Genomic DNA, 22,969 nt, shown 5'->3' with positions numbered 1-22,969 from the left:
CTGCATTCCTCCCCAACCCTTCTTCTACTCCCATAGACTTCATTTTGCTTTTCTATTAATTTGTATTTGATTGATCCTTTACATAATGTTATTCTTCCCTCCCCCTTTTCTTTATTTTACTCTAGCTTCTTCATATGAGAGAAAACATTCACCTTATGAGTTTCTGAGTTGGCTAATTTCACTTAGCATGATATTCTTTATTTCATCCATTTACTTGCCAATGCCATAATTTCATTCTTTTTAATGGCTAAGTAGAACTCCATTGTACATATATACCACAATTTCTTAATCCATACATCTATTGATGAACATCTGGGTTGATTCTATAATTTCACTATTGTGAATTATGCCACTATAAACATTGATGTGCCTATGTAATTGTAGTATGTTGATTTTAGATCTTTTGGGAAAATACCCAAGAATGGGATAGCTAGGTCATATAGTGGTCCCATCCCTAGTTTTTTGAGGAATCTCCAAACTACTTTTCAGAGTGGTTGTAGTAGTCTGCAGCCCCACCAAAAATGTACAAGTGTTCCTTTCTCCCCACAACTTTGCCAACATTTATTGTTGCTTATAGAGAATTTATTTCTTATAATACTCATGAAATATTACTTTGAGATACTTACATCAATTCAGAGACTTGATTCCTACTAGAAATCATTAGAGCAATTCTTATAACTTTGGATATAAGAGGAAAAATGAGACAAGTCATGATTTTTCTTCTAATTCAAGTCTATCTTTGTGAGACTAAGTCTAGTTGATGCTAATGCCCGTGTATTATCTACCTGAACATTCGAAATGATCGTTTATCAAGGTCACTTTGCCACTGTCATTCTAATAGTCATTGATTCATCCAAGTCTGAATGTAACACTCATAACCCTTTACTTACTTAATAGATGGTGAGAAAAACATGATATGGTAAATATATTTGTAATATACACTTGTGGATTTCTAAATGGAATATGTAGTAACTTCTCAGTCTGATGAGTATTAAGACAGCTTATGATCTTTGATAAAATGTAAATTCAAAAAGATTTTTCATGAAGTAAATATTTATTAATTTCCACACCTTTAGGAGTTGAGATAATTTGGCTTAATTAACATTTATCAAATGAGTGTTTTATGCCAGGAATTTTTACAGGCATTGAACACACAAATGAGATTAAGTTTCCAGTCCATGACATGCTGAACAGAAAAATAATTTTTGTACTATTTATGAAAGAAGGAACTTCAAGGAAATAAATAATATAAATCAGATCGCAAGGGGACTGTCTTCATGCTGTAGGACTAACTTACTTTTAAGCACTAAGAGAGGTAAATCTTTACACTATATCAGTAAATTGGCACCTTAGGAAAAATTGTCACACTTCAATTTTAAGAGTAGTTAAAAAAATTAAATTGACTCTCAAATAAGTTATATTTAGGCATTGAGTTCTGGTTGTTGTAAATACTAAAAATAAAAAGACTAATATAAAAAAACTTACAGTTCTGTTATCTAAGTTCTCTTGGCAAGTTTTTCTGAAGTTTTAATATATTTGCAAGACCTGAAGATTTATGATAACTTTCTAAACATTCTCATTACTAATATAGTCTTAAATGTTGTAATGAATTTCAATTTGCATTTTGTAGAGATTTATAAGGTAATTTTAGATATCAGATAAGTTAAGGCAAAGGGCTTAAGGAAACCCTGGATGCTAGCGAGTGATAATGCCAGTTTATTATCATAAGCTCAATCAAAAAAATAAATAACAGTAAAAAAGAGTGTGATAGCATCCTGATAGAACCACTAGCAGACACCAGCATCACTTATTGTGAGTTTAAGGAATGTTAATAGATAAGCAAGATAGAAGAGTGGTTAACTAAATTTAGAAAATTCTGTTTTAACAGAATTTAAGCTATTTGTCATTCATGAATGAAATTATAAAATATTTAACACACTACTGTGTACTGTGATTATCCAGGAGTGACTGCTGACTGAATGAACATGTTTATTAAGTTTATAACTTCAGAACCTTTTATTTCCATGGAAAAATCCACACACAGGGAACACAAGGTTCAGATGTTGGGAAACAGTGCTCAAGTCCAGCCTCATCTGATAAATGACATAACCTCGAGGTTTCTCCTGGGCTGTGGGAGCAGAGTCCATAAGTGACTTTCTCAGAGGTTGAGTGACTGCTGTGTGGGAGCCACTAGCATTCCATGGGGTCCTAGAGAACAGCAGGGCAATAGTAACTTTGCTGGAAGGACTTTTAAACCTGCCTTTGTGGAGCGGGTCAAACAACAATTCCTTACATTCCCAGAGTTCATATCACAGATCAAGTAGCAAATGTCCAAATATCAAATTTTTGAGCAAGAGATAAAACAGATACAAGTCTTTTGGGGCGGGGGCAAATAAATGTGGAGAAGAGCTGGTTTGAGTTTAATATATAAGTACAATTTTTAAGTTTCCTAGTTGAGCTTCTTATTACAAAAAACATCAGAAGTCTAGAATTTCCATGTACTTCATGACATTGGAAAAGCAAACTTCAGGGTTACTTCCACTGGGGTGTGTATTATTCTCTTCAGCTATACTGCTAACGTTGAAAAAAAAAATCATATGAGCATCTTTGAAGCAGAAGGAAAACATTAAATTGTTGGTGAAGGCTTTCATCAGAATTCCTTATGTTGCCTGCTAATTAACAAATATCTGTTCTCCTTTCACGTGATCTGATTCTGGGTGGGGCAAACTAGTGTATATATTTGAAGGGTCGATACTGATTAATATGGAAAAGCTGTACTCACTTATATTTCTGTGCTCTGGAGCCTTAATTTGAAAATACAGCATTTTGTAGAAAAACCAAAATAGCAAATTAGTATTTGCTAATAACTTTCTTTGTAATACTGGGTCTCTGGACTGATGGAATACAGATTAAAATAGGAACATCAGAAATCCAGTGGAGACTGTCACAGTGTGTCATAGAGTTCCATGGCATAATAAAAGGTTTTTATTTCAAATCCTTTCACACGTTGATTTCATGTGGAAGCTTATTTTGCAGTAGTTTGGAAAACAGGTGTGTTTTTTGGTGTTAGAATATCAGTATCATATATAATAGTGAGACATAATTCAGACTCCTTATTTTACAGCTAGGCAATCCAAGGATCAGAGAGGCTGTCTTGTCCAGTTTCTAGGTAACTAACTGCAGAGCCTAGGTTTTCTTTTTTTAAAAGCTAACGTTTTCTGTTATACTATAATCTCTCTAGAGAATTGGTAAGTAAACTTATCTATGTAGGGAGAAGTAGACTAACAGAATTTACTACCACTTCACAAGTCTCAGCAGATGGACAGTTTTCCTTAAAAGCTTCATGGTGGAGTCTGTTAGACCTTATCGAACCAGAATGGGAGAACTGAAGTGAAATTTTTCATTTTCAGAATTCTGAAAAAATTGTCAAAACAAAAATCTCAAGATGATATATATACAGGTATATATACATTTATATTATACTGTTTTTATAATGATTCATATATATAAATATATATTTATATGTATTTGCATAAATACATATTTGATACATATTTTTATATACTTATACTGCTTAAATATATATAAATATCTTATATATGTATACATAAATATCTTATATATTTATATATAAATAAATATAAGAGCAGTTGTGAACTAAAAATATTGCAAATAAGAATGCTTTTGATGGATAAATGTGGAGAAGAGCTAATGTAAAATGAATGGCTAAGCTCAATTTTTGAAAGTTTTTGCTATGGAAAGTAGAGAAAAATGTAAATTGTAGAACATGTACCTCACTCAACTGTTAACAATATTTTGCCAATCTTATTCATTTTCTGTCTTCCAGCTTTTAAAAACTATTTTATGTGGATTATGCCATTTGCATATAAATATTTCTAACACAGAATTTTTTACATACAGTACCATTATCAATTTAAAAAATATAATAATAGTTTCTTAGTATAACCCATATAAGTTCTAATTTCCCAGACTATCTTGAAGGTTATTCTTTTGAATGAGAATTCAGACATAGTCTATGTATGTATTTATAGTTTCAGCCTGTTTACCCTATACTAGCCACCCTTTCCCTTTTCCTCTATCATTAAATTGTTGAAGAAACTACATAAATTTAAAATTGTGTTCAGCAAGTACATGTAAATGAGGTAAACAAGATTCTGTTGCTATTTGTGGCTACCGTTTATTGAACACTTACAGTCAGGTGATTAGCTAAGTTTACATTTATTTTTGGTTTTAAAACCTGTTAAAAATTCCATTTTACAGCTTATTAAACCAATCATTATCCGCACTGATAATGCTTAGAGTTTTCCCAGGTGTAAGATAACAGTGTTAGATACTAAAGTTCCTTAGTGTTCCAACACTATAGATTTTTAAATCAATTACAGTCAAGGAATTTTGTAATTTTCAATAATTCCTAATCCAAAAATCAGAAACTTTTTGGGCACCAACATGTTGCCACAAGTAGAAAATTCCACACCTGATCTCACGTTTTGGGCTACAGACTAAATGCATGTACACTAAAAATGTAGTATAAACCTACCTTCAGGATATGTATAAGGTATATGTGAAATTTACACCTATCTCCAAAGATATCTCATTATGGGGGCTCCTATCCCTAAGATATCTAATTATGTATATGCAAATATTCCAAACCTTGAAAAAAATCTGACGTCTTAAACATTTCTTATTCCAAGCATTTTGTTTAAGGGATACCCATCTTGTCCTCAGCTAAGCTTTCATTAACATGGAACATTTTGAAAATTTAGAAGGTTTACCATTTCTTAAATTACCTTTTAAATGTTTATTTTAAACACTTTGATTGAATAACAAAATAATAAGGCTGTTTATGTACTTGTAGGCACCGTATATTTTGCCTTATACCTGAGGAATGTACATTTCTCAAAAGTGCATGTCCTGTCCTGCACCGTTCTGTTACAACAAATGATTGATAGAGATTGAGTTATTATAACAGAACCTTGTTATGGTATTAGTGTCTCCTACTTTGAAAACAAATGACTCAGCCAGACGGCAACATTTATTTTTCTCTAAATGACTAGGAACATAGCAATAGGAGACCATTATCCTGTGACAATATTCTATTTCATTGACATTATCTCACAAATGTAATTGGTCCATTACTAAATAGAGGTTTTGTTACTGATCAATTTCATGTGATTTCTAAAACCATTAGGATAATAAATATGCCATCGTAGTAATTTCATTGACAGGATATTCTTTTTTTGTTCATCATTTACATTTGTTGGAGGAAAAATATAGATTTAGGTTGAGCTTAAACACTACAATTTATGCCAGTTTTGACTACTTTTCCATTAAGAGAAACAGATCATGATGCAGAGTAATCATATTTGCATTGAACTGTTAAACTGACAACCTTCAAATTTTCATGATTTTTTTTTCTGCCTTGCTAAACCACATCAAATCATAATTGTTCTCAAGCAATTAGTTACTACCTTAGTTTAATGATTTTATTTGAAATGAGTTCCAGATCATTTCTAGGACCTTCCTGTAAACTCACTGAAGTAACACATGAGTTAAATCAACCCTAACTGTTAGTAGTGTGGGCAACAACAGCCTTAGTATAACAGAAACCTTGAGATGTCTAGTAGCATAAATGTTTCTAAATGCATGGCTTTTTCCCAAATGTTCTCCTCTAAAAACTCATCTGTAATCTTGTTAAATTAGAACTCTTCCAGTATCTTTCTGACTTTTACAGTTAAGGTTATGGTATTGATTTTATTTTATAGTCCATGGCTCTCAGATGCTTAACACTAATAAGCCTCCATAGCTAAGAGGTTTTCCCCAGAGGCAGGGCGAATAGCAGCTATTTACCTATGCTGATATTTAATAAGTGACTAAAATATACTCCCAATCCTGCATAATTGTTTGGTGTTTTTTTTCCCCTTTCAAATTACATTTACTGACATTACTCAAGACACTTTATCATTGTCTGTCTATTAAAATGAAATTGCTAACGGACAAAAGCATTTTGAAATGTTTTTAAGAAGCAGTTTCATTTGTTCATTATTCTTTTTTTTTTTTTAGCACTGTTCTTCATTATTCAAAGGATTTTTTTTTTTTTTTTAAACTGTCTCAGAAAGGTGTTTGTGAGCTTCAAAGGGGTTTGAGCTTTAACTTTGTATTGGGTGTAGGTGTAGCCTGGAGACCTTTTTTATAGAGATGTGATAAAAAAGAGACTTGTAGTAACGTGCTACTTAACTGTGCTTAGGTTAAAACATACTGCAAGAGAGAAACTTTAGCCATCATAAAATGTTTCAAGTTGCTGAATAATACAGTAATACACTCAAGATAATTACGGTGAGATAACTCAATGTTTAAAGTAAGAATCCATTTATTTAACACAAAGACTACCATACTTTCTCCTTTAAGAGAACTGATTTCATTTACAAAAATTAAAAAATGGTTGAGAACTCTAATTGAAGATGACATCTTATCTCCTCTAAACGTAGCTTGCCATTTTCCTAGAGTTATTTTAGAGTGTGATAAAAGTAAATATATATGCACACACATATATATATATACACACATATATGGAGCTACTTTCTTAAGACGGCAGCTAATTATTTTTTGAATCATCTGGCATCACCATCAAACTACTGTAGTGGGATTAAGTCCATATGTCTTGTCATAACATTCAGAGCTTTTTGTTAACTTGAAGTGTGTGGGAAGGACATATTCATATTTGCCACACAATCACAAAATTTTATATCTAAAAGTGTCCTTAGAAACAGATATTCATTCTCTTTTCCTCATTCTATTTTCAATAAGACATTGCTTTATCTTTAGCCAGCTAAATTGCAAGAGTTACTTTTAAGCATGTCTGCTTATCTCTTTGCAGCACAAGGTATTTTCTTCAAATCGTATAATGTTGGACACATAACAAGATCCAGTATTGTCAACCCAATATTGGGAATTATTTATAATATTCTATAGGGCTACAAGCAGTGTTTTTATCCCCAAAATATGTGTTTTATAATTCATTATGATGAATGTAATAGTTATTTGTGGGGAATTTGGAAAATTCATCTAATATAAATAAGAAAAAAATTACTTATAATTCCATCACATAGATATCACTCCTGTTGATATTTGACTGATTAACTTCTATTAATATGAAACACTGTCATGTGAAAGTCTGTTTTTCTGATTTTTTTCCCTCTTCATTTTCTATGTATTCTATTTTGATTCCTATAATTTTTCACTGATTTGGTCTTCTGAAATATACTATTGTTATTTATTTTTTTCTTTCACTTACAGTATAATGGCATTTTATCATATCATTTGTTTTCTGCTTTATAATGACTGTATAATATGCCATCTTTGGCTATACTGTAAATTTTTGAATGTCTACTTCACTCATGGATTTTTAAAGTAATTTTCTGAGCTTTTTATATTATAAAATTGCAGTGAACACTATTGCTCACAAATCTTTGTGCCTAATCTGATTAGTTCATTCCTGTCTATTCCTTTTCATCAAACAGAAGTTTGATGAAATTTTGTGAAAGAAATAATTACATTCCTACTGTAGAATTACTGAGTTAAATCTTATGTCCATTGCTAAGGCTTTTGATAAATATTGACTTAGAATCCAGAAAAGTCTTATCAATTTACATTCCCACTAGCAGTGCATGAATGACTTAACTCCCCCATCATAGGAACAATAATTTAAATGTAGCACTTGGCTCTATAAGAAATTTTGAAGCATGTCCTCTGAACTGTGTTTATAGAACAGTCTCTGTGGCCTTGGACTCCATCATTGCATCTCTTTCTTGTCATTTATATTTCATTTAAGCCACCAGGGATCATACCACATCTTCTTTCTCCATGTGCCTGGCTAGCTCCATTATACTGTGAAGGAAATGGAGAAATTGAATTAGTACCTAGGGGATAGTGCAAAGCTTTTAAATAAAGGCTCAGGCTTCTTGGTTTCTCTCTCTTTTCTTCCTCCTCCAGGGTACACTCCCTGACATCAAACCTTTATCTATGGATGAAACTTGCTAAAGTAAAGATCATTGTCAATCTCCACAGGGAAACCAATAAAAATATATATACATCAAAGCTTTGGGCTGGGATCTGAGGTAACAGGCAGGCAAAGCAAGAGACTCTGCCTCAATATAGCCATGATAATCGTAATATTTCACATAACATTAATGCCAGTGTAAATCACCTGTAACTTTCCACTCCTCAACATTATCTACCCCAAGGCAAAAACAGGAAAAGAAACCATGATCTCTTTTAGCATTTCATTGGCAGAGTATCTTCTCTGCCTTCTCCTTGTCCTCTGGGCACAGAGCCCAAGCTGTTTCCTTTGCCTCAAGATTGACTCTAGCTTTGTGACCGAAAGCAGAAGATCAAATTTCAGCTCAAAAACTCATCCTATACACTTGATTTGGTGGCCTCTCATTTATTTTAAATGACATTGTTTTATGCAGATAGTTCATCTTTTTTATATTGTCTTCCAGCTTCTACTCAACATATTAATGGGAAACAGAGTGTCCCAGTTTACCTAAAGCTCATTTTCACTTTTAATGCTGTGCATCCCTTGGACAATTTGAATGGAGTAACAGAAATGTTGACCACCTTTGTCTTCATCCAACAATGAATTTGGTCTCTGTAGAGATTCTCAATTTTCAGAGATTTTGTAAAACCATAAACTCTTTAAAAACCTATAAAAGTCTAAAACCTATGAAAGCCCAAACAATAAAGAAATCTGGAAAACTATGGCCAAAACTATTGACAAGTATGACTTGTCAGTGTAATCGTAATCTTGTTGTGTCCTCTCTGAGCTAAATGTTCCCACATATGTGCTTTCCTCCTCTGGTATCTGTCGTATTCTGGTCTCTATCATACCAGAGGGTCAGTTAACAAAAGTTTCCCAACCAGCTGGGCGTGGTGGCACACGCCTACAATCCCAGTGTCTCTCAGGAGCCTGAGGCAGGAGGATCTCTAGTTCAAAGCCAGCCTCAGCAACTTAGCGAGGCTCTAAGCAACTTAGTGAGTCCCTGTCTTTAAATAAAATATAAAAAGGGCTAGGGATGTGGCTCAGGGGTTAAGTGACCCCTGGATTCAATCCCCGGTACCCCATGCCCCAGAAAAACGTTTCCCAACCATTTCTATTGCACCTTGATTTTTCTTCTGGAAAATAAAAAGTGGGGCAGGAGGTGGTAATGGTGATCCTGCAAAATGTTCTGCAGCTTAATAATGTGAAAAACAGGTATTTTTAATAATGATGATAGATTTTTAAGCACTCAGTAATAAAACAAACCTTAAAGTTAAATACTAGTAAATAAGATAAGCCAGCAAATGTTGACTTATATTTATATGGTCTGTTTAAAGATGTTTTTAAGTATGGCTTGTAAATAAGGAAGGTAACTTAGGAAAATCTAAAAGAATTGGACTTTTAAAATATTTTGAGACGATTTTCCTTCTTTGTTAACTAGATAGGAATATGTTTGTCTAAATCATAAGATTGGCGTGGTTGTTAATATATTTTAATTCAGTATTATGGTATGCTAAAAATAATAGCTTCCAGAGATTCAAGATTTCTTGTATGCTCTTACATAATTAATTTGAAGCAGTTATAAATTATAAGTGTTATGGGGAAGAAGCATAGGAATTATTGTAGGAAGAAAATAATGTTTTCTGTGTAGGCTATAGAAATCTGATTTGTAACCTTAATCTATGCAAACATATTGGAAAAGCTAACATATTGCTCCACTATATGTGAAAAAGGAGCAGGTGTCCCAGACAGGCAGGTGTTAAGGTGGCTGTTTGAGCTTGCCCTAGATCACTAGTTGACTTCAGTGAAGTTCTACTAACAGGTGGCTAACTGATTGGAGTGCCATGTGACATTTATCCCGGGAGCGACTTGGATGACAGGCTGCTACAGACTGAGGAAGGGGTCTTTGCTTTGATGAAGAAATTGCCAAAACTCATGTCTCATTAGTGTTTCCTAAGGTTCTTTGGAAGTGAACAACAGTTTAATTAAGGGCTGACGTAAACACGTTTCTGCACACTTTCCCTGCAGCATTTTATCACATTAGAATTGATCAAAATTGTTGCCTTGGGCTGACTTGAGCAGATATACATCTGGAGCGCCATTTGTGCAAGCTGCCGATGAGTGGAGTACATACGCTGTGTTCCACTGCAGCTCTCTTCTTTTGTAGATGAAATTACCTTGTTGGGAGATGAGTTGATCTAACTCTTTATTTGGGTAAGCCTTTATCTCTTTGAAGTGATGCTGTGAAATGAATGACACATCGGGGCTTAGGATGTATATATGTTACAGTGCCAAAAGAAAATCAGAGCATAGCTAGTAACAATCATAGGATAACTTGCTTTTGCAAAATACTTAAAGATAAACTTAAATCTGAATGAACCAACTTCTGTCAGTAGCTTATTTGAATTTTTTCTTGGTTGGTGATCTATTATTCTATATTTCACTGTACAATTGTTTTGAAAGTCATAATTGTCCATGTATAAATCTGAGCACAGGTGTGGATGCTGAAAAATCACACCATCAATGTGAACTTTTAAAAAATATTAGCCTCTCTAATCCTCTGGCATTAAGAATCCTTCTACAATATACCATTATTGCAATTGTGTTTGTTTAATGAACTTTTGTCTTTAACATCTACCTTCTCTCCTGACTAGAAGCCTCATCAGGACAGGGTCCAGGTAGTCTTGCTTACCCGCTAGACCCTTATTCATAGCCATAGTTACTCTTATTTTTTGGACACTTGGTGGTTGATTTTGATTTCTTTCTTTCTCTTCTTCCTTCCTTCCTTCTTCCTTTCCTTTCCTTTCCTTTCCTTTCCTTTCCTTTTTCCTTTCCTTTCCTTTCCTTTCCTTTCCCTTTCCCTTTCCCTTTCCCTTTCCCTTTCCCTTTCCCTTTCCCTTTCCCTTTCCCTTTCCCTTTCCCTTTCCCTTTCCCTTTCCCTTTCCCTTTCCCTTTCCTTTCCACTCTGTCTCACTGTCTCATCTGGAGATTTTTATTCATGAAACACGTTTTAAGGTACACTGGCTGTGGTTGTTTTGTCTTCCTATACCATTAGCTATCACTTCACTGTATGGTTTCTTGCTCATGTGAGAGATTATAAAATATGCTACCTAGACCTAGGGCTTGTTTTACCTCTTCCACTTTTCTTTCAATCCTAGAGTATTTTTTCATTCTCTTTCCAAGCAGTATTGTCTTCTAGTTTCCACAACTTCTTGTGTCTTTGATAAAATCATCTTCCATAGAAGGTAATCAGTTGTTTTTGTTTGTTTGTTTGTTTGTTTGTTTGTTTTTTGGTACCACAGATTGAACTCAGGGGCACTTAACCACTGAGCCACTTCCCAGCCCTTTTTATTTTTTTTTGGGGGGACAGGGCCTCACTAAGTTGTTTAGGGCCTCGCAAAATTGCTGAGGCTGGCTTTGAACTTGTGATTCTCCTACCCCAGTCTCCTGAGTAGCTGGAATTCTAAGCATCCACCACTGTGTCCAGCTGATAGTCAGTGTTTTGAAAAGAGTCTATATAAAGGATGGAACAAGTAAAAAAAATACTAATGAAAAATCATCCAGCAATTTAAGATTTAAACACAAGGTCATTAATGAAATCTAGAGCTCAAACTTTCCCAGAAGAGGTTACTTGAGGAGAAAATAAGTTTGTTCAATGGATTAAATATTGTTCAGCCTAGAATAAGAGTATAAAGATACAGTTTTTCCAACCTAAAGGAAGGTGATAGACAAGGAAGGGCAGAGAGTTACAGCACATTCCTCCTGCCCACTAAGAGAACTGTATGACAATTAGCTAAAGTTTAAATAAAATATATTGACAAGGAAAAAGTTATACTAAAATGTGGCACCATGACAGATCTTAATATGAGAAAGATACTATTTGAGGAATATAATTTCAAGTAATGTTTTGGTAGTAGGCCATGATGAGGAAGACCTGAAGGAGACTAGAAAGAACATTCTTGATTCAACTGTGTGTGAATGGAGAGGCCTAGTGAAATTTACAAGAACAGAAAAGAAACAAGTTTGGGGAAAGTTTTTCCATTCTGAAACCACTGCACTTACACCTCATTTCTTTCTAAATAGAATTTAAATTTCTTTGCTTCTTATCAGCCATTAGCAATTCCTGCCTTCTACCTACCAACAGAAATATCAGCTAATTTCTTTCTTACCATATTGCTTCTCTCTTCAACTTCCTTATCTTATGTATTATTCAACTTATGCGTTATTATTTATGTATTATCATTCAACTTATTATATATGTATGTATTATTCAGCTTTATTATTCAGCTTATTTTTACTTTAATCTTTTTATGTATTATTCTTCCTGCTTGAAGGACAGCAGATTGTGCATAGCATGGCCATTGTTTTTCTTCACAGAAAGGGCACTGAAAATCATCTCTTCTATATATTTATTCCTCAAATTTTTTTTTTTCTGTAGCATAGGAGTGCTTTGAAAATAGAAATGATATCATTTTTTAGGTTAGAAGTCTATTAGATGCAGAATTTCAAAACAAAATTAAAATCCAAACAGTACTATATTGGTTCATGGTTAAAACCTAGTGGCTAGCAACTCTACCCTTGATTCCCCCACATAATTGACCTTTTATTCTCTCTTCAGTCCAGAGAGTTGTTTTGCTCTTTGAGAGGGGATTCACTTTTGTGTCTCTGCAAGTACTTAGCATAGTGCCTTTTACATGCTGCGTAGCAGTATTTCTTTATTGACTAATGGGCCCAGAATTAATTTCATTTAATGGGAAAACAAAAGCAATGGAGCTCACATTCTGGTTCACCATTCTTTACCTGTTTCTAAAGCAGAGCCTTTTAGTTTGGCCAATGGACCTTCCCATTTTTATTTTTACTATTCTAAGTTACTTTGACTGTTTAAGAAAGACAGTCTGTGGGCCTTTTACATTGTGAACAGTGACTGTCATTCTGTTTCTGCCGTGCTGGCCTCTGTAGTCTTCGTGTGTTCTGAACATGAGGGTATTCCCAGTTGTCAGGTTCAAGCCTGAAAGAGGACCAGAAAAATAAACAGACCCATAACAATTACCTAATAAAGTCAAGTGGATCATTTTGGTCAAGAAAATTTCAAAATTTTATAAATTAAAAATTACATAGTTGCCTTTATGCTTGAACTTCTGTACAGACATCCTTGATTTACATGCCCTCTACACAAGGGAACTCCTGGGAAGTTGACTGGGTTTAATGAACATTCTGATATAGTGGCAGTAGTTGGAATTGCCTTAATTCAGAAATGACATAACTTAAAAAAAAAAACAGGAAGAAAGAAAAGAAATGACATAACTACAATGACACTATTCTGCTTCCCAGGCTCTGATTACACTTATTTTTAAATGATATATATCATGCTATATTATTTATATTAAGGAGTTTTTACAAACTGATCTATGCAGGTTTATTTTATATGAAATTTATATTTGAGCACAGGTAAGCATAAGCATGTCAATAATAAGTTACCAGTTCTTTTCCTAAGAGTTAATTTCAAATTAAATATTCAGAATGTAAACTTACGGTATCATCCCTACTGTAAGGAGTGAAATGGAGTCTACATAGCTATGGTTTAATTTCCAGTAGGCAAAACCTGTATTTGTGTTATTACTACTTAAAATCTTAGACCTTAAAGTGAAATGTGTTATTTAAAAAAAATTTTTTTTAGTTATAGATGGACACGATACCTTTATTTTATTTATTTATTTTTATATGGTACTGAGAAGCAAACCCATTGCCTCACACATGCTCAGCAAGCACTCTTCCACTGAGCCACAACCCCAACTCATAAGTGTTATTTTTTGATATTTTGAAAATAAGTTAGCTGAATAACTTGACTTCCTTTTTCTATTATTTAAACTTTGGTTTATTAGTTTTTTTCTTTATATCTGTAGCAGCATTAATTGCTATGGTTTTATAAGCAGTTTCTTTCATTTTTCTTTCTGAGAAAGAAAAGGAAAGAGTTCTTTGACTCATCAAAGTTCCAATAGGTTAGGTACAGCCAGTTAGTCACAAATTATATCTTACAGCTACAAGAGCACCTGTCACTTTTTGTGGACTGTGACATCTACTGTCTTTAGGAGCATAGCCATTCTGTAAGTGCCAGCTTGATGAAAATACATATCTAACTTTATTGGATGTCTTTCCTAGAATTTAGGTAATTTTTCAAATGGTAAAATCACAGTTTCTCACCTTGATAGCACTATGAAACCTTTATCTTTTCCTCACTAAAAACATTCCTAATTGAAAATGCTAATTGTATATATTTATATGTGTCATGCAGTTTCGATTTTTTTCCCTCTTCTAATAAAGATTTGTTTTAAAGATATGCACAGAACTATTTAGAGGTGAAATTTTATGATATCTGGGATTTGCTTCAAAATAATGCAGCGGGTAGAAGTGTAGAATGGAGTAAAGATGAAATAAGATTGGCCCTGAGTGGCTAATTGCTGAAGTTCGATGATAGGTTCAGGAGAATCTATTAGTATCCTATGTATTTGTGCATATATTTAAAAATGTTATAACAAAATACGTATTTTATAGTTCCTCTCATTGTTTGAACATTTTAACAAATTTGTAAACCTCCATAAAAATCAGCATTAATCAAGATGTTAAATTCAGGGTCATCTCTCCTACTAATGAGAGGTTCCTGCTGAATTCCCTTTTCCAGCTAACTGCATGGTGCAATCTCATAGTCACCTGAGATGGTGACCTTCCACATTAGTTATTCATTTAACTGACTTAATCTGTTTAATTATGGATTGCATTACCTTTGTCCCCACTCTTTTTTCAATCTCTCATGATCTATCTTTTGGCAGTGTTAAATATCTAGAGAATGAATGAAGGAAGCCTTAAATACAGCACATTGTACACTATATTGTAATTCAGTTTTACTTCCACTGGATTTTAAGCTTTGTAGAAGATGAAAGTAAATACAGTTTGCCATTTGTCCCAGCAACTGGTTCAGTGTCTGGTATAAATTAGGCCTTCTATAGTAATAATGGAATGCATGTATTAATAATATATCTTCTTTTAAATGGACCTCCATGATTTCTGGGTCCATTGTGGATAATCCATCCACCATGTAGTTTCTGGAACGATTGCTCTCAACTTTAATTGCAGTCATATTTTACCCATCCATAGTATCTCCCCCATCAGGGTAAGCACTCAGATAGGAAGTACAGGAAACCCATGGCCCTTCATTGTGTGGTCCTACCTGTCACTTCTCCCCTTCATCACTCTATTTCCCAGTCCACAGGCTACTTGGACTACTTGCATATTTCCTACCTCCCTTTTTTGGAACATGTCCTTTCTGTTGATATTGCCCCATGCACATTTTAAAAATGGCACCACTTGGGATGGCTCCTTCACCTGGGGAGGCTGAGGTGATTGTGGTCCCTGCACTGAGACTGGGGCTACAGCAGCAGATGCCATCACAGCCCTCTTCACTGACAGTGAGCATCCCTAGGGCAGGAATTACTTTTTATTTTTCTTAACATCTTCACTTTATCTGGCAAGTAGATGAACCCAATAAATATTTGTAGAGTGAGAAAATTACGAATTATTTTTTGCTAATCAAGCAAATGAGTTTTCATAAAATGTCAAATGCACGATATATTTACCAGCATATCCAAAGGTGTTTTTTTTTTTTTTTGCCGGACACCAGATTGTCCTTTATTTGTTTTCACAGTGTAGTCAGCTGGTCAACTCCTGAATCATGTAACTCAAAGAAAAAAATGTGAGGTAAAGAAGACTCTTATGTGAACCAAAGGGCTAATAGAAACATGATACTTAGATTTTTCAGAACTTCAAGATTTCTTTAGTAGTGGGAATGATTCTGATGATAATCTAAATAAAAATTTTGGTTATTTTCAGTAGAGAATGTTTGACCAATATTTTAAAGTTCTAACATAGTTGGATTTTTGTAAGAGCCAAAGCACAAAAATACCAAAGCGCTGGAAAATGAAATTTCTTGTTATGTTGAGATGAACCTTTGTCACTTAAGAAGGTCACGTAGCTTGAATTTTTCCCTCCTCTTTTCCAGATATGTCTTCTCCAACTACTATGAAGAAACCTGAAAAGCCATTGTTCAGCTCTACATCTCCGCAGGATTCTTCCCCAAGATTGAGCACTTTCCCCCAGCACCACCATCCCGGAATACCTGGAGTTGCACACAGTGGTAAGGAGAAGCAGTCCTTTGTTCCTAGGGCTCCAACCCTTAGGGATAGAGCAAAAGTTCATAGTTATAGCTACAGTGACCATGCTTTTTTAACCCACAGGGGATGGTCACGATCCCATAAAATGGTTTTTCTTATCAGTTTGTGAGAAAATATTATCACAGTTATGCAACTTAATAGTATTTATATATATACTTTTTCCTCACATATGCCTTATTGGAAAGCTTATGATCAGAAGAACTTAGAAAAGTAGAATACGTAGTTATCTTATCTAATTTCAGAATTGGTCCTAATTTTATATATTCTACTAAGAGAAAGTTGGATTTTTCAACTACATTTCTTAGAGTCGTTTAAAAGGCATTAAGATACATAGACATTATCTCCTATACACATGATTATTTACTTTTTGGAAGTGAAATTAATCAGAAAATTAAAGAGGTACTATTCTATGACAACTAGCACACTTAGTGTTATGTCCCATATCTTAATCTAAATGAGAAAAGGTATCCAGTATTTCATATTAGTATTTTAACCAACAATCAATAGTAAGTCTTCTTTCACAAATTAAAAATGATATATAATTAGTAATCAATACTATATACATAATTACATAAGTCCTAGGGAGGAGGAGATTGACAGTTTTAATATAACTGCAAAGTTTTATGTGTGTGTATGTAGATAGAGATAAAGATATATAGATATATATTTTCAGTCACACTCATTATTTTAGTTTACAATTAGGCAATTCCTTATTCTTCAAAATAATCATATTATCCTTCAAAATAATCCTTACTCAGAGAATGTAGCATCTGCTCAAATAAAGTCCTTAGGTTTAGTTTGTAAGTGTATGTTGATATTTATTGTTTATTGGCCTTCGTTGTTATCAGTAAGGAGGTTATGAAATTGAGAGAGAAATATACAAATTCAATGTGGTATAAAAATTTTTATATTTATTTTTTATACTACTGACATAAGTGAAAAAATCAGGAACTATTTCGTTGAAATGTACATTGAAAGGTATGTTCTGCAAAATTAACTTAGAAGTCATATCTATGTATTGTGACACCTGATTAAAAATTCATACTGCTAACATGTGAAAAAAATGAAACAATATTTATAGTTAAAGAAGCTTGAGAGACATAGAATAAGCCTTGCACCTTGGTCCTTCATGGAATATTTACTAAGTATCTAACATATGAGAGTCTAAGCCACCTTGGTCATAAAAGACAGTTTCTGTCCCTAAAGGAGTTCCTGATGTAGTGGGGAAGAGAGGAAATGACATCACTGACTGGGCATCTAATCTGAACAGGACCAGAACCTTGGAAGAAGTTTAGATGCCAAAAAAAATGTATTCTGAAATAAGTGTGAAGGTTGAAGGAACAGTCAGCCCGAAGGAGGAGTGTTTCAGGCAGAGACCATAGCATGCAGCAATGCACCAGAGGTCATTGCAGCAAGAACTCCATATATCCAGCGATACAGAGCTTTTTTCATGCACCTAGAGATGAGGCCAAAGATTGATCCAAGACTGACTCCTAAAGCACATGAGGACCATATGCATTTGTGACATTGTTGGGGCTTTATTTTGGAGGCAACAGGAAGAGAGATTTTTAGAGATTTCTCAGAAGTTATATAACTGTAATGGTATTTTTTATTTATTTTTTTTTGAGGTACTGGGAATTGAACTCAGGGCCTTGTGCTTGCAAGGCTAGCACTCTACCAACTAAGCTATATTCCCAGCCCTGTAATGGTATTTTAAAAAAGTCATTCATATGCAACTGTTGGGGATGTACTGGTAGGAATAAGACTGCAGGAAGGAAGACAATTAGAAAGACTTTGAAGTAAAATAGGTTGAGTGTGTATGTGTGTGCACACACACATATTCATACATATACAAGCACCTATATATATATATATATATATATATATATATATATATATGCTTTCAAAATGAAGGAAAATGGTATTTTTTTTTTTGTCTTGTGTTTTACTTTTCTTTCCTTTTTCAAAGGACTAGAATGACTTTTATTGATATCAAGTAGACATTCTTACCTGCAATTTGATATATGACATTCTGTCCAGTTATATCAGGTCAGCACAGTGCCAGATTGTCCAGAGATTTGAATTCAAGTGTGAGTTCTACCATTTCAGTTGCACAGTTCTTTCAGAACTGTGTCCAAATTGATCCCTAAACCCAGAGGACCCAAGATGGAACTGCGTTTATATCTTCCAATGGTTTATGTTCAGATGTGAGCAAAGACCATAGTTGAATTGACCAAGAATAAGATCACGTAGACCCTAATTTAAAAGATGTCCAATTTTATTTAGAGGTTTGTATTTCTTTAAATTGAACTTCAAATGGGCATTTTTTTAAATTTTTTTTTTTTTTTTTTTTTGATACTGGAGATTGAACCCAGGGCACTTGGCCACTGAACAACATCCCCAGCCCTTTTTTATATTTTATTTAGAGACAGGGTCTCACTGAGTTGCTTAGGGCCTCACTAAATTGCTAAGGCTGACTTGGAACTCATGATCCTTCTGCCTCAGCCTCCTGAGCCTCTGGGTTTATAGGCATGCACCACTGCACCTGGCTCAAATGGGCATATTTCTTAAATAAAGTAATACTTCAATAAGGAATTTTGCTTTAAAACGTATACAGTTATTTTCTGAAATGCATCTCTTTGATAGAAAATGCTCAAACTTCAGTGCATGGAAAGATTATGTGGCACACATGCTAGTGCCTCACCCTTGCTGGTCCTTATCTAGGGTTTCTGTGAGTAGGCCCAGTAATCTCCATTGTAAAAACAGTCCAGAGGAGTCTAAGACCCAGTGCCCTGGACATTCTGGGAGCAAAGTTGTTACCATAAAATTGATTCTTCAATAATATACATTATTAATTTTCTTGTGTATTTTTAAAGTTTTCTTCGGTGGACATAAGCTATGTCCTTTAAAATGTTGGCTTTTTCCCCCCCACATACTTACAGAGTTAAGATAGTCATTCCGGATGATTTTTATTTACAGGTCACAGAAAGGATTTATTTTTTTCATATTATTTGCTGTTATTTCATAAAACATTAAACATTATTTGTAATTTCCTATAATTTGGATCAAAGTGTTAAATATAAATATACATTTAATCTTTACACCTACATGTATTAGTTGATTCTCTTAATTTATATAATTATTTTCCTCAACTTTATAAAGATAATGGTCATAAATTATACTTTTCCCATCTTTCAAACTTAATATTAAGTTAAAAATTAAACCGTCATTTATGATCATACTATTAAAAGGTTGTATTAAAATTAAACATTTTACACATTGCATGTTTTATATAGTAGTTCCCTCTATAAAATTATTATAAAATACATGGTTTATGGATAACATAATATACATACCTCTATGGACATTCAAATTTGCATTTTTGTAGGTTTTATTCTTGGGCTTACCCTAATATCTTTAAAGCTACACACAGTAAAAAAAGTAGAAAGAAAAATAGTTGCAGAATAGACTCTATTGGTTTTGAAAGGAATATCTTCATAGGAGAAAGAGTTGCCAGGTCCTGTGTTTTAATGCTCAAAAGTATTTATACAATGACCAGGTATAATTCGTGACAGGCAACTTTTTAATTTTAATTGTTGGCTTCCCTTCTAAACAACTGCAAACTAGAATGTATAGGAAAATGATTTATTTGACAGTATTTTGAATTTTAGTAGACAATTTGTAGGTCTCCTGCCCTATAATTAATGTTTTGACTTGGTCTGGACTTTGGGGACAAAGACTTTATAATCAAAGAATGTGTTTTTGATGGGAAATAACTGCTCTAAGAAATGTTTTATCCAGTATTGGTATACCCTATAAAAGCAAAACTTCTTTTTTAAAACATTTATGGGTGTAGAAAGCAAGATCTTTTGTTCCCTACGGTGTGGTTTTGTCTCTGCGTTCCTAGCTGTATTAACATTGAGAATAAAAGTGAAAGAGTAATTTATTTTAGGAGAACTTTGATTAAATTGTGGTTGGAAAATCAATAGCTCCAGTTTGGTAGTTTCACAGCATCTTTATAGAATCTGGATGAAGCAATAAGGAAATCAGCTCTGACGAATCAATCTTTCTTTCCTTTTCTGTGTTCTGCAGTCATCTCAACTCGAACTCCACCTCCACCCTCACCGTTGCCATTTCCAACACAAGCTATCCTTCCTCCAGCCCCATCGAGCTACTTCTCCCATCCAACAATCAGATATCCTCCCCACCTGAATCCTCAGGATACTCTGAAGAACTATGTACCTTCTTATGACCCATCCAGTCCGCAAACCAGCCAGGTAAAAATAAGAGAGAAAATAAGACTAGAGCTTAAGGGAAGTGGGACAGGTCTAACTCTAAGACGTAGAAGTTAGTCAGACAGTATGTCTGGCAGAACATCAAGCCTTGCAATTCATCTTCAAGAAGTTTCTTGGTGACCCATTAAGTTTTTATTTAAAGGTGGCTGACTGAAAGGTAGGAAGTGTGTTGCCCCAAAGGGGTGCATTTGTGAAGAAGTTTTTGATTTAATGTTCTTGGATTTTCATTGACTGAAGGGAAAGTTTATGCAGAATGTTTATTGCCAAAAAGCTCCAAACTGGAGTTCACACCTCAAAATACTGGGTTTGACATAGAGACAAAATGCTTATTTCAGGCAGGAGCAAGGTATGCGCTAAAATAAACACACACAAAAGAACTTACTGGTGTATTTTTAGGCCTGTTATTAGCTATTAAAATAAGCTTTGGTAATGTAAACATTTTCAGTGTTTGATGACTACTTGAATATTCTTTGCAGCAACATGACTTACATTTAATAATAAGCATAATAAGTGGCATTACTAGAGGTGTCCTTTTTTTTTTTAATAAGCATCGTATAGTAGTTTTAGGGAATTTGTTGTATTAAGTGTAGTGACTCTTAATGTGCATTTCTTATTCCCAGTAGACAGTCTTTGTGCCAAAGCTGGGTCTATCGATAATTGTAATATCCAAAATCTGCAGTGTAATTCTGATCTTTTGGTCTAGTATTTGGCTTTGCTGCTTTACCTCTAAAGACTCCTGTCTACTTATTATACCTATTTATGCTGTGGGGAGTTTTTACAACGTTCTATCATTACTGCTGCTAAATTACTAAAATTAGAGTAAATAAGATGTGCATATCCATCATAATTAACAAAGGTCAGGAAAAAACTCTTTGGCCTTTGTTAAAATGAAGCAAAAGGGTCTTTTCTGAATGTTTTATTTTGAATAACAGTGCATCCAGCACCCTTTGGGTTACTTAGAAAGTTACCTTTGCTTTTGACTCATATACTAAACTAACTATTGAATTTTCACATTAAAATTATTGTTTGTATTTTAGGAGAAAATGTTCAAATGGTGTAATGATTGCAATACTAATGACAACTAAGTAAAAGGGTGGGATCTTACTATTATCGGTTTAGAAATGAAATTTGCTGTCAGAACACTGATTCAAAAATCCCAGTTTCATAGAGCATTTTGCTAGACTCAGCTGGGAACAGTGCACACAAGGTCTGATTTTAATTCGTGTAGAATTTCCATGAATAACAAAGTCTAATTAAGACATCCATTAAAAGTCCTTAACGTTAATTCAGTGTGGAAAATCTTAGAGTTCCATTGGATTTTTTTTTTAACTGATGTCTTAATTAGGCACTGTTAGGGGAAAAATTATGCAAATTAAAATCAGGCCCTTAGTGTTACGCATTTCTTTAATTATTCAGTGCTTGTTTTACGTATATTTTAAATTCTTTATAAGTTAAGAGGGCATATTAGGCAATAATCTGCCTATATTGTTCTCAGCTTTTCTTTATGTTTTCAAGGTAAAGATCCAGCTTCTAAGAGAAGCATCTTACTCTCATCTCAATTAAAAGACAAAAACCAAAAAATCCCTCTCAGGATTTTGTATAACAGGAGCAATGTATTAAGTAGGATAATCCTTTTCTAATGCTGCTCAGCTTCATCTTCAGATAAGACACCTCTCTTTTTATATCTACACTATGAAAGTTCATCTATTAGCAGCCTTGAAAGATAGAAGCTTTCTAGCTTAGCTTCACCTGTTTAAACTAGTAGAAAACTAAAGAAAAAAATAATCCTCCCCATTTTTCTGACCAGGAGTTTCAGAAAAAAATTGTTCACATTGGCTTGAGAATTCTTTCTTTGTCCCTTTTATTCTTTTTCAATGGTAGAAATATCTGTCAGTTCATGTTGACTCAGTTCCAGTAAACAAAGTTAACACACTGGGCAGGGTAATGCCATTTGCAGGGGCAGCATTTTCTTGTAATTATCATTCTCCTGTTCCAGCTAGGCACTATCAAACTGTTTTGGTGAACACCATACAGAAACACGTGTGCCATTTAGCACACCACCAGTGACAAAATAAGATCTTTCTTCTTTCTCTAGTAAGATATGTAAAGCAGTCATTTTCAGTGTTCATATCACCAGAAGTTGATGGTCTGCTTTAGAAACAAACTATTTCCACTTGAAAGGAAAATGGGTCTTCATAGGAAACTACAGAAGTGTTTTTTTTAGGAACATTATACCTGCTTTGATGTTTAACTCCAACTCAAAACCAATTAATTTGCATTTCAAAATAGAATTCTTGATATTCACCTTTTCAGCACTAGAAATGGAAAAAAAAAAAAAAAGTACTTGGTGACCATTCACCTCCAGTCAACTGCTCCTTCCCAACCTCCTCCAG

At 33.9% G+C, this 22,969-nt stretch overlaps 1 protein-coding gene across 7 annotated transcripts in view; it reads left to right on the top strand.

The window, feature by feature from the left end:
* The window catches only part of NFIB (nuclear factor I B), a 222,365-nt gene that overhangs the window by 164,259 nt on the left and 35,137 nt on the right, over window positions 1-22,969 (top strand). For all 7 annotated transcript variants that reach the window (XM_079113136.1, XM_079113135.1, XM_079113138.1 and 4 more), the window contains exons 7-8: window positions 16,110-16,244; window positions 20,374-20,558. In XM_079113136.1, the coding sequence (XP_078969262.1) occupies window positions 16,110-16,244; window positions 20,374-20,558 (320 nt within the window). The remainder of the gene's footprint in view (window positions 1-16,109; window positions 16,245-20,373; window positions 20,559-22,969) is intronic.

This window comes from Sciurus vulgaris (genome assembly GCF_902686455.1).
Source record: "Sciurus vulgaris genome assembly, chromosome: 15".
In the NCBI taxonomy this organism is placed as follows: Eukaryota; Metazoa; Chordata; class Mammalia; order Rodentia; family Sciuridae; genus Sciurus; species Sciurus vulgaris.
The sequence above is the reverse complement of the archived record's forward strand: the minus strand, read 5'-3'. Positions and strand labels throughout refer to the sequence as shown.